General features: G+C 41.9%; 1 protein-coding gene across 1 annotated transcript in view; it reads left to right on the forward strand.

Moving 5' to 3' along the window:
• Positions 1-20001, forward strand: part of Rab10 (RAB10, member RAS oncogene family) — a 51961-nt gene that overhangs the window by 23147 nt on the left and 8813 nt on the right. The window contains exon 2 of the mRNA XM_005079115.4: positions 12697-12757. Within this exon, the coding sequence (XP_005079172.1) occupies positions 12697-12757 (61 nt within the window). The remainder of the gene's footprint in view (positions 1-12696; positions 12758-20001) is intronic.

Consider the following 20001-nt stretch of genomic DNA (forward strand, 5'->3'; position numbering starts at 1 on the left):
GAGTTCTCTATAAGAACATTATTTACTCTTAACCTCTGAGCCATCTCTCCAGCCCCTACAGAATTAAAAAGTTGTAATAATTCAAGACTTTTGAGCATAGCTAGGGAATAATAGCAAGGCATTCAAAAAATTTTAACTATGCAGTCATAGTTGCAGATACCTTTAATCCTAGCTACTTGGAAAGTTGGAACTAGATGGTCTCAAGTCCAAGGTCTGCCTGGGGTATATATCACTTCAATGCCTGTTTGAGCAACTCAGGGAGATCTGTCTCAAAAGGAAGCAATAAAATAGGCTGGAGATAGAGCTGACAGAGCACTTGTCTAGCATGTATATGGCTCTGGGGTCACTTTTCCAGTCTGCCAACAACAACAATTCTTGTTTTCAGCTTTTGAGATAGTCTCATGTAACACAGGCTGGCCTCAAATCATCCTTCTACTTCCATCTCTCAAGTGCTGGGATCAAAGTCAAGTACCGCCATGCTTGACTTTATTTTGGGGTTTTGAGACAAGGTCTCTTTAGCCTGGAACTCGTATATGTGGCTTAGGTCTTAGCCTCCTCAATGAGTACTGTGATTATAAAATATAGGCATGAGCCACCACACTTAGCATGATCAGATATTTTTGATAGTAGTCTTGGTTTGGGAAAGCTGTATGTGATTCTTTACATTGTCTATTACATTGAGCTAAACTGGACAGCTGTATACTTTTATTTTGGAACTCTTTGGACTTGAAACTATGCATCCTTAAATTTATCATAGGATCCAGCCTTCATGGTCTCCTGGATTTTTAACAATGCACAGAAGATGCACTTTTGCTATCCTACAATGAGAGCTTGCTGCAGGATGCTAGGTTTTTGAATTCAGTAGAGAATGGTGGACAAGGATCAGGTACTAGATGAAGAAGAAATCTAGTTTTATTTAGGTTTGTCCTCTTTTTAAACAGACATGTAAACTTTTATAATCATGTACTAGTTTGTATTATGTGAGCCTCAGTTTCTTTTTGAGTTTGGTTTTGTTTGTTTAGGAATACTTAGAAACTTTTGGATTGCTTTTTCTTTCCTTCTGTGCTCCTTTCACAAAGCAGTGAAGAGGGCAAAATGGAGCCATTGTCATTGTACAGGTGCGAGAGGCGGCTTGTAGCGTGTGTTGATAATGTGACAAGTGTACCATAGTTAGGCCTTGACTGTGGTGATAGACAGCTTTGGGACTAGAGACATTTAGAGTCTGGCTCCACCTAAATTTCATTATCTGTACTGCTCTGCACCCCAAAGAATGCCGGTAAGATGGACTTGGTGGCAAATGCCTGTAATTCCAGCACTTTAGAGACTGAAGCAAGGAGACCACTGTGAGTTCAAGGCCAACCACCAGCCAACCTGTCTTACATAACAAGTACTAGGTCTGCCAGTGCTACTTAGCAAAATGGGCTGTCCCTCAAAACAAACCCCAGAAAAAAAATGGGTTTGTGGTAAGCCCTGACCTTTGTGTGCCTTTGTTTGTGTGAGTACACGGGAGTCATCATGAAACAACTGCTTCATTGTGAGAGTGTAGAACTTCTTCCAGCGAAAAGCACCTTTGAGACACTTGGAATTAACCTTTTTTTTTTTTTTGTGATAACCTTGGTTATTCAGACTTGAGGACTTAGCTGATTCTCAAATGAATCAAGTGATAGTACTTGCTGCTGCAAATCAAATTCATGCTTTACAGTTGTGGGAACCTTGTGTGGTCCTCTGGGACACATTTCCCCAATACTTGAATTTTCTCCTTCCATGCATGGTGGCCCATGCCTGTAATCTAACACTTGGTGAAGGGGGCTGGAGAACCGCTATGAGTTAAAGGCTGCCTTAGACTACAGAATGAGACACGTGTCTAAAACAAAACAAAAATTAAAAATCTGGTAAGTTCCACGGTGATAATAAACATGGCTTTTCCCCCATACTGTAATGAAATGTGTCAGCATTTTAAGGAACTTGTAACTCAGACTTGTAATTCCAGATGACCGGTACGTGATGTTGAAAATCATACATGGCAAGAAGATCCATTGAAAGTATGAAGTGACTAATGAAAAAAAATTTTTGGTGGTTTTTCCAGGCAGGATTTCTCTGTATTTTTTTGGAGGTTGTCCTGGAACTCACTCTGTAGACCAGGCTGGCCTCGAACTCACAGAGATCCGCCTACCTCTGCCTCACGGCATGACTAATGAATTTTAGTATAGTAATATGTGAAAAGTTCAGCAATAGGGTTTCAGATTTCAGATTAGCTATCTTTAAGAAATGACCAGTGAGCTTGGTGGTGGCAGCACGCACCTTTAATCCCAGTGCCTTGGAGGCAGAGGTAGGTGGATCTCTGAGTTTGATGCCAGGTCTACAAATTGAGTTCCCAGACAGCCAGGGCTGTTATACAGAGAAACCCTGTCTCTAAAAACCAGGAAAAAAAAAAAAGAAAGAATGAAAGAAAGAAATGACCACTGGACGTGGTGGTGCAGTACTCAGGAGCCTGGGGCTATACCACTGGAATTAGAAACCTAGAAAAGCTAAGAAAAATAGAATTATCTAAATATAAAGCTCTCCCCTTTCTAGATACATGTCTGTATACAACTAGACTTTTTTCAGTGACTATATTCTTTTTGCTCCAGCCAAGCATACTGTAGCAAACTGAACAAAGAAGCAGCTAACCCTCACTGCTGTTTGTCATGTCAGGTAAAGTCACAGAACCTTAACATCATGCCGCCTTTCTCACTCAGTTTATTTTTTTTTTTGGATAATGTTATTTTTAATAAAAATGTCATTTATGTTAACATGCAGTATGTTTATTATTTCCAAGCATGCTAGTCATGTGCTTAAAGTTTTCTTAGTTTTAGTTTCAGTATGGTAAATACAAATTGGCATAAACCACATGGCAAAAGCTTAACTGGGTCCTCAATAATTTAAGGATGTAAAGGACAGAACAAAAATTAATGAGAAACAGTTTGAGGTCATGGAATGTTCCTGAGAGACAGTTTTGTGTTGTCTGTGTTCCATCAGAAAACAAACACCACTCTAGGTTTAATTTAGAGGATAGTTTTTATTTTAAAGGAAAGAAGGTTGGGTGTGGTGTGGCGTAGCAACACAGGCCTACTGTCCCAGCACTCTGGAGGTAGAAGTAGGATGACTGCTCCAAGTTTGGTGTACACAGCGGGTTTCAGACTGGCCAGACTCTAGATCCTGACTCAAAAAACTGAAAAGAACAGCCAAAGCTACACAGAGAAACCCTGTCTCAAAACAACAACAGAAAGACCAAAAAAAAAAAAAAATCCAGAAAACAAAAACCCTAAAAAGAAGAGAGGAGTTAATGTGGGCTAAAAGTGGAGGAGAGCCGGGGGTGGAAGAGCAAGTGAGAGGAAGGGCTATTTACTGTGGAGGAGCCTCTGCCTTCTGTGGCTGCAGCTCTCAAGCATGCACTTCATTGACCTCCTGCGGAGCTGTTGGAGGCACGCCTTCTATTCAGCTAGACAGACTTGGAGGCTCACCTGTAGACTGAGCTTGTGAGTTCAAGACCAACCTGACAAGGCTTCATCTTAAAACCGAGACGTAGTTTTTCATTGCTGTGACTGATGTACTGTTGAGCCAATGCCCTGTGCTGGACTGCCTACTACTGTTGCCTGTGAGTAAAGGCAGAGCCACTGGGTCTGTTTTGGCCCCGAATCAGATGCTTGCTTTTTTTTTTTTTCTTTTTGTTTCATTTCCTGCTATTCAGAACCAGACTTTCAGAGTTGGTACTGTGGATATGATACTAAAGGCTTCATACAGTTAGCAGGTAAAGTGGGTTTTCAGGTTTTTTTGTTTCTTTATTTGTGGTGTGTGTGTAAGCACACATGTTTTCAGGTATACATGCCCATGTGTGTATAGTATACATGGAAGCCAGAGGAAGATGTCAGATATCCTACCAGCTCTATCACTCTGTCTCTGCCTTATTCCCTTGAGACAGAGTCTCTCACTAGACCTGGAACTTGCCATTTTTTCAGCTAAACTGGCTGGCGGGTAATCTCTGGGGCTCTCCCTGATCCTCTCCACTCATTGAAGGGTTTATAAGTACATGCAGCTACAGCCAGCTTTTATGTGGACATTGGGAATCCAGACTTGGGTCCACATGCTTGTACAGCAAGTGCTTTATCCATTTACCCGTCTTCCCTCTTCCAAACTCCATAGTTGTTGTTTTCTTTCTTTAAACAATTAAGGGCTGAAGCAATGGCTTAGTGGTTAAGAGCACTTGTTGCTCTTCCAGAGGACCTGACTAACTTGTGTTCCCAGAACCCATGTCAGACGGTTCACAACTGTCTTGTAACTCTAGGGCTTCCTCCTACTCCTGCACTCACACATGCACATACCCCATGTAGATACACATACCTGTCCATAATTAAAAACAACACAAAGAAGTGTTCTTACAAAAACTAGCCAATTAAATCCGTTTGTTAAAATAGCTGTCTAGGCTTCTTCAGTGATGACTTCAAGCTCTACTCCTGACTCAGTATAGATAGAAGTAATGTTAACAATCAATCACTTGAGGATTCTCATCTGATCTCTGTCTAGAACCTTCACCAGAGGCTTTATTTATTTATTTATTTATTTATTTATTTTTTGCTGTAGTGATTTGCAAATCTTGACAGGTATGGGAACTGATCCTTTCACTTTCATATTCTTTCCTGTGACCAAGTCAGCACATGCCTCCAGAAACTTCCGTCGCTGCTGCTCAGGGTAATTCTGTGTTCTTAGCAGGAGTAAATACTGGTGAGTGAGGAGCTGGAGCCAACAAAACAAGCTCCATCCCAGCCTGGTTGCTGTGTCTCCCTGGCAAAAGCAGGGAGGAGGATGTGCTGACGGGACAGATTAGAGCTCTAGACTACTATGAAGGAAGCTAAAAATGGTAGTAGATTATGGTCAGAGCCTCAAGCTTTGACTTAATAGAGTTGGAGAGAGCTTTTCAGGCAATGGGCCGTATGAGCAAAATAAGGTTGCAGTAGGGGAATTGATTATAAGAGAAGGTAATGTTGCACTTCAGACATTCAGTTTATTATTTTTGTTTGGATGGTGTGAGAGGGCACTTGTATGACAGTGTGCATGCGTATGGTGGAGGGCAATTTTTGCCTGAGTTCAGGAATAACTGGTTTCCAGGCCTCTTTCTGTTGAGCCATCTCTCTGGCAGAGAGAGCTGTGATGGGACAGATTTAGTAGACTTCCTAGTGAAGGAAGGCCTTATCCTCTCCAAGGAGCAGATGGGAGGTGGGGGGCAAGTGAGGGAGCAGGAGGAGAGGGGAGGGGGAACTGGGATTGGAATGTAAAACATAAATTGATAAAAAAAAGAGAGAGAGAGCTATGAAAAATGGCAGTGGAATTTGGACTTTATCTGGTAGAAGTTTAAGAGCAAGAATTATATAATGAGAAGGAACAGCCTACAGCATTAGAAGACCAGACGGTGGGAGATGGGGCATGAAACAAGAGGGCACCAGGAGACTGCTTTGGAGGCTGTTAGTCGGAGCATGGGATGCTGGGATGACGGGAAAGACTGTTCTAAGGAGTGGTTTGGGGTTGTTGTTGTTAAGACTTTGGATTCTGAGTGGGGATTGAAAACAAATCAGAGGTGACGCAGAAGGTTTTAAAACTTCTCATTTCTAGTGAAATTGTGTAGTTGGGATTAAAACGGATGATTGTAAAATTTAGAATCTAGAAAGGATGAGAACTGTGCTTTCAGAAGTACTGAATTAGATAGAATTAATGACAAGGCTTAGGGTGGTTTTATTCATGGGTGTATTCTATGTTTTCTTCTACAAGTGGTCATATTTTTCACATGTATGACTACTGTAAGACAGGCTCTCACAGTACAGCTCAGGCAGGCCTCAAATATGCTATACACTGACAGTTTCATACTCGAACCAAAGAAGCAATGCTAGAGGATACAAGACATTCATTGGGCTCTCAGTGAGAAAGTGTTCCCCAAAAGGGTAAAAGACTGCGTAGCTTTGGTTTTCTTTTCACTTTAAAATTTATTCTATGTGCATGAGTGTTTTGTCTGTGCACGATGTGCTTGCACTGCCTGTGAAGGCCAGAAGAGGGGGCGTTGACTCTCCTGGGACTGGAGTTACAGAGCTGTGAGCTGCCGTGTGGGTGGATGCAGGGAATTGAACTTCAGCTCCTCCTTATTTACCCAGCCATCTCACTAACCCAACTGCTTACCTTTTAAAAGCAAAAAGGTTTGAGGACTTCCAGTTCTGATCAATACAAAGTAACTAGTACACAACCATTGTTCTAGCCATAAATAGCTAGGAAACTGGACAAAGCCTATGAAACAACTCCTCCCTGTGAAAAGGAAGAAAAAAATAAATAACTTAGGCCCTGTAATCTCCTCAGGTTTCTGTCTGAAACTGGATTCCAGTGCACAGTTCAAGCAGAGAAAGGCAGTCTTCTCAGGCCAAGGGAATAAAAACAAAGTACAGGCTGGATGGAAGGCAGGAATTTGTAGGGCTGACTACCATGAAAGATAAAGAATGAGTTTTAGAAATTTCCAGAAGAGCCTTCTGTCTGACTGACTTTGGGTAAGGCTTATGGGCTGTGGAGTTAGCAACTGTGAAGAACTTGGTAGGCATTATTGACTCCTACAGGTTGGGAGACAGTCTAATTTGTAATATGCTAAGGAGATTCTTATCATTAAGGATAAAGTAACCCAAAAAAAGACCGTTTTAGCCCCACCCTAAAGGTGAAGTGGGAAAGGTAGAAAAAAGAGAAGGGGGCCAATAAGCCTTCAAAAGATCTAGCTAGGGTTGAGGGCTAGTTGAGTGGTAAAGTACTTGCATACCATGCAAAAAGGATTAAGCCAGTTCTCAATCATCTGCCACAAGGGCAAAAACCCAACATTGAAGACAGGCTGTAAGCCATTATAACCAGTTGTGATGGCGCACGCCTGCATTTGGGAGGTGCAGAAAGACCAAGAATTCAAAGCCAGCTTTGGCTGTGTGAGAGTCTGAGACAAGAATCTTGAGGGTTAAGGCTAACATGAACTTCTCTACATAATAAGTTCAAGGCCAGCCTGCATTGTTGAGAGCTTTTCTAAAATTAAAGGTCATTAACAAAGTATATAAAATAGTTTTCCAAACCCATAATAGATAAAGAAATGTGAAAATATAGCCTTTGACTAGAGAAGTTAATTGATGGATCCCGAAATGAAAAAGATGGTAGGTTTAGAAGATGGTTGCAGTGAAATACTTAAAGGACAGCCTGATCAGGACATTGTGGAAGGGGTAAGAAAAAAAGACCCAGTGGAGCTCCTAAACTGAAATATTCGGGACCTGAAATGAAAAGTTCAGTCAAGACCCTAGCAAGTTATACATTCTTGAAGAAAAAGAAAGAAAAGTTAATAGAAACTATTTACAGGTCTACAGACAAAAAAATCAGGCAGTGATGTCTGGTACAATATCACCTGGCCTAATACACATATCATAGGAATCCAGGAAAAAGGTGGTTTGCAGGAGAATTGTTTGATAAATGATGGCTGAAGAATTTTCAAATACAGTAAAAGCCTATAGGTGCTAGTGGACCATTGTAGGATGAATACAAAGAAAAGAGCACCAATACACATCCTATTGAAATTATTGAAAACTTCCTTTCTTTTTCTTCAAGAATGTATAACTTGCTAGAGTCTTGACTGAACTTTTCATTTCCTTAGTTTACAGTGTGGAATAATAATGCAGAGCAGGGTTGTTTAGAGCATTCAGTGGTAATCCAGGCAAAGAGATTCTTGGAGCAGAGCTAAACACACTGTGAAATGTTGACTAAGCTATTGTTACTATATGAAAGGATCCCTATCCTTTGATACACTACCAAGACACTTGTTTGCATGCACATACAGGTTAAAAACAAAAAAGAATGTCCATATTTGAAGGTGGCCTTTTTGAAGTAGTGTGCTAATTTGTGAATGAACTGAGACTAGAATCTGGTTTCTTAAATTCTAGACCAGGAGACATCCAAAGGTGACTGTATTTGATTTTTATTCCCTCTCAGAGACAGTTGATTTTACTTGATAAAAACCGTAAGTGTTGACAATTAGTCTGTAAACTGATAAACTTCAGCTCACTGGAGCTGTTGCACAGGTGCCTGTGCTGATCGTTGCACAGCACAGTGGCTGGATGGTGCACCTAGTCTTCTTGCCACTGGATGGTGCTTGTGTGACACTGAAGTCGGATAGAGCTGACTGGCCTTGAATATGCAGTGTCCTCGTGCCTCTCAGTCCCTAGTGATGTTACTTTGGGCAGGGGCCACCATATGCAGCTCAGGCATGTTTTCTGATGTGGTTTCTCTCTTGAGCAGCTGAATATTGAAGTACTCTTTAAACTGAATCTCAGGAATGAACAGAAAGTAGAAATTCAGTGAATGTATTTTTACATAAGCATAACCTGGGGGAGGGGCATTGATCATCGGCTCAGATCCTGTATTTGTTTTAGCAGGATTGCAGTAGAATGTGGTTATTCCTCTTGGCATAATCTTAGAGGGTTATTGGTATGTTTTTCTGTCTCCTCTAGGCATCTGAGCTAGTTATTTATTTTTGCTCTGCTCCCTAAATAAAAAAAAGATTATTATTTTATATGCGTGTGTGTTTTTGCCTGCAGGCATATATGTCATCTCATATGTGCTTAGTGTTCACAGAGGTCAGAAGAACACATTGGGTCCTCTGATACTAGAGTTACAAACTGTCATGAATTGCCATGTAAATTGTTGCGAATCAAACACCCATCCTTCTGCAAGAACAAGTGCCCTTAACTGCTAGCCAGTTCTGAGTCTTGATCCCTCAATTTTGTTTTTTGTTTTGTTTCGTTTTTTAAGACAGGGTCTCTGTGGCTTTGGAGGCTGTCCTGGAACTAGCTCTTGTAGACCAGGCTGGTCTTGAACTCACAGAGATCCGCCTGCCCCTGCCTCCCAAGTGCAGGAATTAAAGGTGTGCACTACCAACACCCAGCGATCCCTCAATTTTATCCTAAGCTTTTCTGCTTAATTTTCCATACTCAGCTACATATTGGGCATATATAGGAATATAAAAACTACATGCTGGTATGGCAAAAGTGTTACTTAGTAAAAAGCTAACTATAAAGTTGTCTTTGAAAGCTGTTCGTGGTGGCATACGCCTATAATCCTTGCACTTGCAAGAGGATAGAGTTTGAGACCAGTGTGAGCTTTACATAGCCAGACCCTATATCAAAACAAAATAGGTTGTGACTACAGGAGGAAAACTGGAGTGGCCATGCTACAAAACATGAGTATCTTTGTCTAAAGCACGCACCACCACTGCCAAGCTTGAGTGTCTTTGTTTGTACACAGAGATGGTCCAGTTGACATCTTACATGTGGTGGAGAAGGTATACTTGCAAATGTGTCTCCTTGGTTAACCTAATTTTGATTTCTGTTGATGTAGCAGGTACAACAACAAATCCTTATCCTGTGCTCACCTTGTTTTGCCTTTCTCAGACATTTTTTGCTCTTTCTGTTACTAGACTGTATTTCTCTAACCTAAAAACCAAAAAATTCAGGAACCCATTCTTACTGTTATGGAACAAAGTATTCAGTACCACAAGATGTTCCTGGTACCTCATTATTCCTTTGTCAAATAATAGCAAATGTATGCTGAGTGGTGACACACACCTTTAATCCCAGCCCTCAGGAGGCAGAGGCAGGTGGATCTCTGTGAGTTTGAGGCCAGGCTGGTCTATAGAGCAAGTTCCAGGACAGGCTCCAAAGCCACAGAGAAACCCTGTCTTAAAAAACCAAACAGAAGGGGGGGAGGGCATGGGAGGAGGGGAGGGAATGGGAGAGGGACCTGGAACTGACTTTTGAAGCAACCTCGTTTCTTATCTAAATTTAAACTGGAAAAAAAAAAAAGAACAAAGCTTGGTGGCTGCCAAAAAAAAAAAAAAAACCAAACAGAAAACAAATATTTTGGTCAAGTGCTTAACCAAGTAATGCACTGTAGTTCCATTTTTCTTTCTTTCTTACAGTCAGTTAGATTTTCAGGTACTCTCCTTGTTTTTTTTTTTTTTTTTTTGGTAGATTGTGTTGCTATTTCCTCTTCCATAATTTCAACCCCTAGGCCCAGTGGAGACACACACACACACACACACACACACACACACACACACACACATCTCTTGTGGCTCTGACTGACCTTGAACTTACTATGTAGCTGGGGCTCTGCTGCCTCCTGAGTTCAGGGTTGATAGTGTGGAGCACCCTCTTGAAAGTGATTTACTTCTCATTGTTCTCCAGGCCAGTTTGACCTGTCCTTTTCATCACTGATAGTAACTCCTATCTCTCTCTTTGTTTGTTAAAACTATCTCTTTGTAGCTGTCTCTGCAGGATGCATGTGTATAGAAATTCACACTGCCTTAGAATGCGTGTAATTAAGTAGAAGGAAACAAAGATAACCGGAGAAAGGGTATAAAGATTGGTGTGTACATGTATGCCAGAGCCACAGAGAAATATGAAATTCAAAGAAGGGTCAGATTATTGAAGCTTTAATGTCCTTTGGAGAAAGGGAGAGGAACGTAGCTGTCAGGAATTTAGGATTAGAAAATGATTTTTACCATAAAAGGCTGGTCTTGAGTAGAGATACTCAGTTTTGAGAAGGTTCCTGCCTGGTGTTGGTGACAGTCAGAGAAAGCGTAGAGTCAGCTGTATTCCAAGCAGGCTGTCTCTTGCTGGTAAATGCTTGGGTGTGGATCATCTTCAGGCCAGGAGACCTGAAGCTTGATGGTTCTTCCCACCCGTGCTTGAACAGCCTTCCTGATTATTTGCTGTCATGGCTGTGGGTGGGGCTAGGCTGAGTTTCTTTTAGAAAAAGGTTCAAGAGTTCTCAATTCTCAGACTTTATGCAGCTCATCCTGTTGCGGTGTCGTTCTCTGAGGACCTGAATTGTTTGCTATCTCTCATGTCTGAGAATAGCTCTGATTTAGTATTAGTAAGACGCATTGAAAATAGTTGGTGTGTCTGTGTTCATCTGTGTACATGTGGTGTCCAGAGACCTGATTTTTGGGGGCAGCCTCTTTCTTCTACTAACCTTGAGTTCCTCCTATCATCACCCATGTCCCTGACCCCACTACTGCTGGGGCTGCAAACATGTAACTGCCACACTTGGCATTTTGAGTCCTGGAATCTGAACTCAGGACCTCATGCTTGCACATTGTGATGCTTAGCTTTAATTGTCAGTTTGACACAACCTAGAGTCACCTGGAAGAACAGTCTGAATTGGGCACTGTCCTGTGCACATGTCATTCCATTTATTGACACAGGAAGACAGCCCTGTGGGAAGCACTGTTCTCTAGGCAGAGGACTCTGGGTTGTGTAAAACTGGAGAAAGGGAGCTAAGCACACTCGAGTAAGTAGGGTATGCACTGACATGTCTCTCTGCTTTAGACTGTGAATGTGATGTGACAGCTGCTTTAAGCCCCTGCCACTGGGACTCTCTTCTGGTCGGCACCACCTAGCATTGTGAACTGAAGTTGAAGTAAGCCTCCCGCTCTTTGTCAGGGATTTGTCCAGCAACATAGATGAACCAAGGCCAACACAGAAAGCCATTTACTCACCAAGCTTCCTGGCTTTCGTTGATGTTTAGAATTGCACCTTAAGTGACTTTTTTGTTGTTGTTGTTCTCTGCAAGCACTTACAAGCCCCCCCCCATCTCTGTACATTCATACTTTATTCATGCTGTACTGATGAGTCTCTTAAGTTTTAGAGAGTTAGTGGTGGATGTTGACTAAATGTGGTCCTGAAAGAAATACAAGCAGTTTAGGATGGTGTTTCTTTTTAGCTTTTTAAAATTTATTTATTTTTATTTATGTGTATGGGTTTTTTTTTTTTACCTTACTCCCCCCCCCATATGGCATATCTATGCAGTGCTTGAGGAGGCCAGAAGAGGGCACCAGATCCCCTGGAACTTGAGTTAGACCGTTGTGAGCCACCATGTGGGCACTTGGAATTGAAGTAGGTCCTCTGGAGGAGCATCCAGTCTCTTCAGCCCCCAGGGTGATGTTTTTATCTTTGACCAATTTGGCTCATGAATTTCTGAATGCTTTGTAATTTTCCCAGGAGCCTTTTTGTTAGTGATTTTCAGTTTAATTTATAGAACCGGAACACAGACATTGTATGAATTCAATACATGTAAATATATTTTATTGTGATATCTCTTCATTGTGTGCTGTAAGAGTTGTGGAATCCTGGTACTTGGAAGGCAAAGGCAGGCAGAGCTCTATGAGTTGAAGGCTAGTCTGGTCTGTATGATGAGTTTAGGCCAGTCAGGGATACATAGTCAGACTATTGTCTCAAAATGTAAAAGAAGGTGTGTGGGGATGTGGATGAGTAGGGATTTTTCTGTCTATATTATTAAAAAATGATTTTTTTAAATAAATAGGTGTTCAAATTTCAAACTAAAGTATTAATTATTTGAATTTTTTCTTATTTTCTAGCTTGCAGAAGCTCTTTCTGTATAGTTGTTTTTCCTATCTAGTCTAATATTACTGGATCTAATATTGCTCAATTCAAGTTGTGGACACATGTATTAATGTGTGGAGATTTACTCTTAGTGTATATAACAAACAAGCAGGTTTCAAAAGTATAAGCATTTGACTTCAGAAAATTTTATTGTTGTCAAGTATAAAGCAGCAATTACAATTTACCTTCTGTGTTACAGGAATAGACTTTAAGATCAAAACAGTTGAACTACAAGGAAAGAAGATCAAGCTACAGATATGGTAAGTGACAAGCTTGCTTCATGTGTCGGTGTCGGTTAAGGTTTACGATGAGACTCCCCTTGGCCATTTGCTGAAACAAGTAACCAGTGACTTTCAGGAAGTAAAACATTGCCATGGATATCACAATCTATGCACTGTCTGTGCCTAGACTGTATGATTCCAGGTGGTGCCCAGAGCACAGCTCCGCCAGCCCCACACGTGGTGCTGAGAGGGAAGGAGTGGCTTTGTGGCACTCCTATGGTGTGTCGTTGGAATAATGGTATTTTATAACATTCTCTCCTCTGTGCATCTTCTATTTTATGCAGGAAAATTCTGTTCCTGGCTCATAATCTTAGAACCTCAATCATAGTAATTAGACCGATAAAGAAAATAAATTTTCAGATATTTAACATCAGTTTTGCATATTGGGTTGAACCTACAGCACTGGATTAGACTTGGACTTGTGTGTCTGTGAGAGGTTCTTAAAGTAACTTCATCAGCAAATAGGCAGCTCTAGCCTAGAGGTAGTGAGGCAAGAAGCCTTTTCTCTTGGTTTGAAGTAAGTTGTTGGCTAGATGGCTCAGTGGTTAAAACATGAACTCCTGTAGAGGACCCAAGTTCAATTCCCAGCACCTACATCAAGCAGCTCATAAGCCATCTGTAACTCTAGCTCTGGGGAATTGTGATACCTTCGGCCTCTGCAGGTGCACACGCAAGCACGCACACACGTGCAAAAATGAAATAAAAAACCACATCACTTATTGCCTTAACAGTTGGTGGAGGCTGGGTAATGTAATGAAAATCCATGTGTGGAACTCAGGATAGCATAGGTGGAGGAACCCAGGTTGAACCCAGCGTGGTTTCTGTAATCCCAGTTTGGGAGAAGTGGAGACAAGATGATCAGGAACAAAAGGTTACATACCAGGTTCCAGGAGATCCCTGGTTATATGCTACCATATTTTAAAAAACAAACAAGGAAGCCAGGTCATTTTGGTAAGGTACGGTCATATTGAAAAGTGTAAATGTATGAGATGTACAAATTAAAATAGGGCATAAAAATTTTGAATAATTAACTTGGGTTATTGTAACAGAAATGAGAGGCAATAATTTAGCCCTGTTTGTTCACAAATTCCTACCCTCTTCCCTTCTTGGAACACTGTTTCCTGTATATTGATACGGCTTATTTCCCTAACTCTCTGTGATCAGTCACCCCATTATTTAAATTTTTACCTTATTGTCTTGATCTGTTATCAGCTTCTAATCCAGCTCTCATAACAGAGCAGTTTGTTTTTTCTTATATAAAAATACTTTGGGGAGTCCAGGCGTTGGTGGCACACGCCTTTAATCCTAGCACTTGGGAGGCAGAGGCAGGTGGATCTCTGAGAGTTCGAGGCCAGCCTGGTCTACAGATTAAGTGCTAGGACAGACGCCAAAGCTACACAGAGAAACCCTGTCTCGAAAAACTAACCAACCAACCGAACAGAAAAAAACTCTGGCATAGCTACAGCCCCAGCCTTCTGTTAGAGACTTTGGTGTGAATTTCCACAGAGTGGTCAGTTGGGTTTCAAGAAGGAAATTCTGGTCGGTCCCCTGGGACAGGAGTGGAGGTTGTCAGTGAAGTAGCTGTGAGTCTCAGAAATAGTGTCTCAAGTGACCTTGGCAAAGTTGCTGGGTGACAGTGTTGTGTTCATCTGGCCTACAAAATAGCCTTTGATACAAACTGTTAGAAGGGGGCTGGAGAGATGGCTCAGCGGTTAAGAGCACTGGCTGCTCTCCCAGAGGTCCTGAGTTCAATTCCCAGCAACCACATGGTGGCTCACAACCATCTGGTTGCCCTCTTCTGGTGGGCAGGCACACATGCAGGAAGAATTCTGTATGCATAATAAATAATTTAAAAAACAAACAAACTGTTAGAAGGAATTTCTTGGACACAGGCTGAGATGAGGCCATGCCAGTGCAGAGTTGCAGTGACCAAATACCTTTCAAAAGACTCCAGGTGCCTCAGGAAGATAGAAATGTTGACCAGGACAGTGACTCTATGGTTGAAAGTGGCAAAATGAGCATTCAGCACCCTGATGAACATAATTGTTGCAGTTCCTCATGGCCAAAAAAGAAAAAAAGCCTTGAACCTGGCCTGTTTGCCCTCATGAGTCTGTTCCTGCACTGGCACCCCTAGGGGCTGAGGAGCTGGCTCAGTGGTTAAGATTTTGCTGTACAAGCAAGAGGACCAGCATTAAGATCTCCAGTATTCACATGAATCTGGGTGGTGGCAGCATTGGCCTGTAACTCCAGTCTGGAAAGGTGGAGAAGCTGGCTGGAAAGGTCCTCAGAGCAAGCTGGCTATGGAGACAAGCCGTATGGGCAAGCTTGGGTTTGCTTCAGTGACTGTTTCTCAATGAATCATGGGGAAGATCAGTCAAGGCTGATGCCGGCCATTAGCCCTGGGCCTCCATACACATTCATTCACACCACAGACACACAAAAATAGGAAAAGAAAAAAAAACAACACCCCCCTCCCAGAGATACCCCGTTTCCCCAGGAAAAAACTGAACAGACTTCTTGAAGAGGGATCCATCTCCTCCAGGACCTTGATAGCCAGTCACTGCTGCTGACTCCTCCCTTGGAAGAGCCCCAGTCTCTCTGGCATTCCATGTGGTTTAAATTTTACATTATGTGTGTGTGTGTCTATGTGTGGGTGTGTGCATGAGAGTGCAGTGCCAGCAGAGATAAGCGGCACCGCCCCCTGGACCCACAGGTGATTTTGAGCCGCACAACAGGAACCGACCTTAGGTTCTGTACACGCTCTTAACTGCCTGCGGAGCCATTTCTGTAGCTTCTACCATGCCTTGCTTTAAAGTTGTTTTGATACCTGTGGTTTTGGTTTGTTTTATAGTGGATTTTAAAAGATATAATCCACATGCCATTTTGCCAATTAAAGTGTAATTCAGTGGATTTTAGTTTGATCATAGGATTGTATAGTCATCATTACAATTTTAGAATACTCACTCCATAAAGAACCTCTGCACTTTCACACCCTGTTCTTCCAAACTATTAGTTTGCAGTTTGTCTCTTGGCTTTTTCTAGTCTAGACATTTCTTATATATAGGATTGTGTAATATCTGATAGTTTGTGACTAGATGTTTTTCTTAGCTACCTATCAAAATTCATCTATTTTATACACGTATACATGAACCACCATCTTCTTCTGGGCTATTATGGGGGGGGGAGAGAGAGAGAGAGAGAGAGAGAGAGAGAGAGAGAGAGAGAGAGAGAGAGAGAGAGAGAGAGAGAGAGAGAGACTGTCTGTCTGTCTGTCTGTCTGTCTGTCTGGCCCAAGGAAGTGAGAAGGCGGCATCGGATCCTCTGGAGATGGAGTTATAGACAATCACTTGTGAGTCACCTGATAGTTGCTGGGAACTGAACTTGAGTTCTTTGAAAGAGCAGCAAATACTCTTCACTGCTGAGTAATTTCTCCAGTCCCATGTTTAATGTTTGGAACAAAGGCCAGACTTACCTAAAATGTCTGAATAATTCTACATTGCTACCAGTAACAGGTGAGGGTTCTAGTTTCTGTAGGTCCTTGCCAGCATGCCTTTCTATTATAGCCATCCTAGAGGAGTTGAAGGGGTTTACATTTCATTTCTGCTTCATGATGATGTTGAACCTCTGAAGTATTTATTGACCATGTAAGCATATATTTTTGTAAAAATGCATTAATATCTTTTGCTTTTTTTTTTTTTTTTTCCTTTGAGACAGGGTTTCTCTGTATTGTTTTGAAGGCTGTCCTGGAACTCACTCTGTAGACCAGGCTGACCTCGAACTCACAGAGATCCACCTGCCTCTGCCTTTTGCATGCTGGGATTAAAGGTGTGTACCACCAATGTCTGGCTTTTTGCTTATTTTTAGAATTTATTTATGTGTTTTATGTATATGGGTGCTTTGTCTGCAAGCATGTTATACCAAAAGAGGACATCAGGTCACATTATAGCCAATTCTGAGCTGCCATGTGAGTTCTGGGAACTGAACTCAGGACCTCTGGAAGAGCAGCATATGCTCTTGACCACTAAACCATCTATGGAGCCTCTTCATCTCTTTTTGCTTATTTTTAAGTTTGTTTGTTTGTCCTTTCTTTTTTACTATTTAGCATGCACAAAGCCCTTTGTAAACACGTTTTTCTATCATGTGTGATGTCGGTTGTCTTTTCTTCATGGTGTCCATTGGCAATAAACTCAGATATGATGGTACATACTTGATCCCTACACTCAGAAGACTGAACTAGGAGGATGCTGGTTCAGAGCCGGCCTGGGCTACATAGCAAGTACCCATCTCCAACAAAAATGGAGGGGTAGGGAAACAAGGGCAGAGTTTGATCCCTAGCACCACAAAACAAAAATGGAAAAGTGACGTTTTCATTTTTATGAAGTCTCATTTATTTAAATTTTGTTGCTTATGCTTTGGTAACAGAGCTAAGAGAAGGTATATTCTCTTTTATTAACAAGATTCCCCCCCCCCAAGACAAGGTTTCTCTGTGGCTTTGGAAGTTGCCCTGGAACTCGCTCTGTAGACCAGGCTGGCCTGGAACTCACAGAGATCCACCTGCCTCTGCCTCCCGAGTGCCGGCTTAACGAATTGTTTGTTTGTTTTCTTGTGTTGTGATGTTCAGTGCTGGGAATTAAACCCAGACCTCATGCGTATTGGGCAAGTGTTCTGCCTCTGAACTTAAATGTTTCCAGACGGTCTAAAGATTTGTTGGAGTGTTAGTTCGTAGAGCTGAATTTAGTTTTGTTTGAGTCAGGGATTCAGTTTTGCTGTTTTGCATGGGAATGTAAAGTTCCAACACATGTTGAAAACTTACTCTACATATAAGTGACTGGAAAATTGAAGCAGAGCAACATGACCTTGGAAATCACTTTTAGAAGGCATACCTATAATTGCAGCATGTGGGAGCTTGAGATAGGATTGTGGGTTTGAGGCTAGCCTAAGCTTTAAAGCCAGTTCTCTACAATCCTAGATGACATGGCCAGCTGTTTGAAATTCTGCTTAGTGATTAAGATCCAGAGAAAAGAATGATGTTCGAATTGGCAAGAAAGTTACTGGAGGTCTCTTGTGAAACACAGTCTCTCTGAATTTAATAAAAGGAATGTGACTAGAGTTGGCCGAGGGACATGGAATCATGTAGCTCAGTGCTGAGAGAATGTGCTGAACCAAGTGGGAGATCCTGCCCAGGTCAACCCCCAGCAGACATACCCCTGCCCCTCCCATAAATTAACTGACAAAGGTATATGGAAAACAGTAACTACAGATAGTCTTTTTAGATGTTTGCTGAGGGGAGGAGTAGGTGGAATGTATCTCAATGGTAGGTCCCCTGTTACACATACTTAAAGCCATGAGTTCAGTTTTTAACACTGCAAACAAAGAAGTTTGCTAGGTTTGGTTTTGTTTTAAACATAGACAAGCTTCTCAAAATATGTAGACTAGTATAGCTAAATAGTTTCGACAGAGTGCACCAAGAAGAATCAGTCACATGATTTTAAACCCGCCCCCCAACTCACATACAGGGTTTCTCTGTAACAGCCCTGGCTGTCCTGGGACTCTGTAGACCAGACTGGCTTCAAACTTAGAGAGATCCACCTACCTCTGCCTCCCTAGTGCTGGGATTAAAGGTGTGGCTACCACATCTGACTTGCCCAGTGATTTTAAAGCATTTTATTTAGCAACAGTAAAGCAAAACAGTGTGGTAAAGAGGAAGGCATAGACACATAGAATATTAAGACAGGATTCAGGGAGCCAGGAAGCTGGTTCTGTGATTAAAAAGGTGCTTGCCATCAAGCTACAACTGAGTTTGATCCCATGACCCACAAGGTGAAAGGGAAGTATCTCTCCTGAAAGTTGTTCTGTGACCTCTACATATATGCCTTGGTATATACATGCTCACATACATACATACATACATACATACATACATACATACATACATACATCTAATAAGTAAATATAAGGGTTTTTTTAGATTTGTGGGGGGTGCTTCCTGTGTGTGTGTGTATATACCATGTGCTTGCCTGGTGCCTGTAGAGGATAGAAGAGGTGCCTGTAGAGGATAGAAGAGGGTGTCAGATCTCCTAGAACTGGAGTCACAGGTGGTTGTGTGCCATGTGATATGGGCTGGAACAGAACCTGGGTCCTCTGCAAGAGCAACAAGTGCTCTTAACTGCTGACCCATATTGCCACTGACATGTAGTAAACGTGCAGAGAACGTTTACTTATACAAGTAAGTGAAAGGCAAGAGTGAAATCTGAATTCTGTCTTAGATAATACTAATGTCAAGTTCTGGTTTTGCTTCTACACTACAGTTGATACCTTTGGATTACTTTTAGGGCCAGGCATGGTGGTACACACCTTTAATCCCAGTAATTGGAAGTCAGAGACAGAAGAATCTCTTGAGTTTGAGGCCAAACTAGTCTCTCTAGCAAGGGCCAGGCAGTAGTAACGCCGTGTTGCAAGAGGCATGAGGTAGGGGCCGGCAGACAGCTCTGCTACTACAGAGTACTTGCTGCTCTTTCAGAGGGCCCAGGGCTAGTTCTCCGCACCCACATGCTTACAGCTGTTCTTAACCAGGGGGTCGGGTTCCCCCTTCTGGCTTCTACAGGCACCAGGCATATGCACACGTGAATGCCAGCAAAATATTCAGACACATAAGATAAAAATAAACAATTTTAAAATTTTACAAAAAAAATGTAGGCACTGGATCTCATGCCCTCTTCTGGTCCCCTAAAGGCATCAGGCAAACATGTGGTATGTTGCATTCATGCAAATAAAACCCTTACACATTTACATAAGGCAAAATAAAGATACACGAAGAGGGATAAGAGAGGGGCCTGGAGAAATGGCTCAGTGACTGAGAGCACTGACTTCTTACTTTGGAGGACCCAGGTTCAATTCCTAGCATCCTTGTGGCAGTTCATAACTATCTGTAACTCAAGGCCAAGGGGATCTGATGCCCTCTTCTGGCTTCCATGGGCACCAGGCACACATGCAGTACACAGACATACATGCAGGCAAAGCACTCACACACAGACAAAAATAATTTTTAAAAAGTCATAAAATGAGGTGGAAAAGGGAGGTGTGATGTAACACAGTGGTAATTACTTGGCTAGCATGTGAAAGACCCTAAGTGAGGCTAGAGGGAGTTAGTAAACAGTTTTCTTTAGAGTTTTTGTAAAAGAGTTGCCTTTAAATGATCTAAGAATTTCACATGCTTTTGTGTT

This window comes from Mesocricetus auratus, unplaced genomic scaffold, assembly GCF_017639785.1.
Source record: "Mesocricetus auratus isolate SY011 unplaced genomic scaffold, BCM_Maur_2.0 Super-Scaffold_100024, whole genome shotgun sequence".
NCBI classification, from domain to species: Eukaryota; Metazoa; Chordata; class Mammalia; order Rodentia; family Cricetidae; genus Mesocricetus; species Mesocricetus auratus.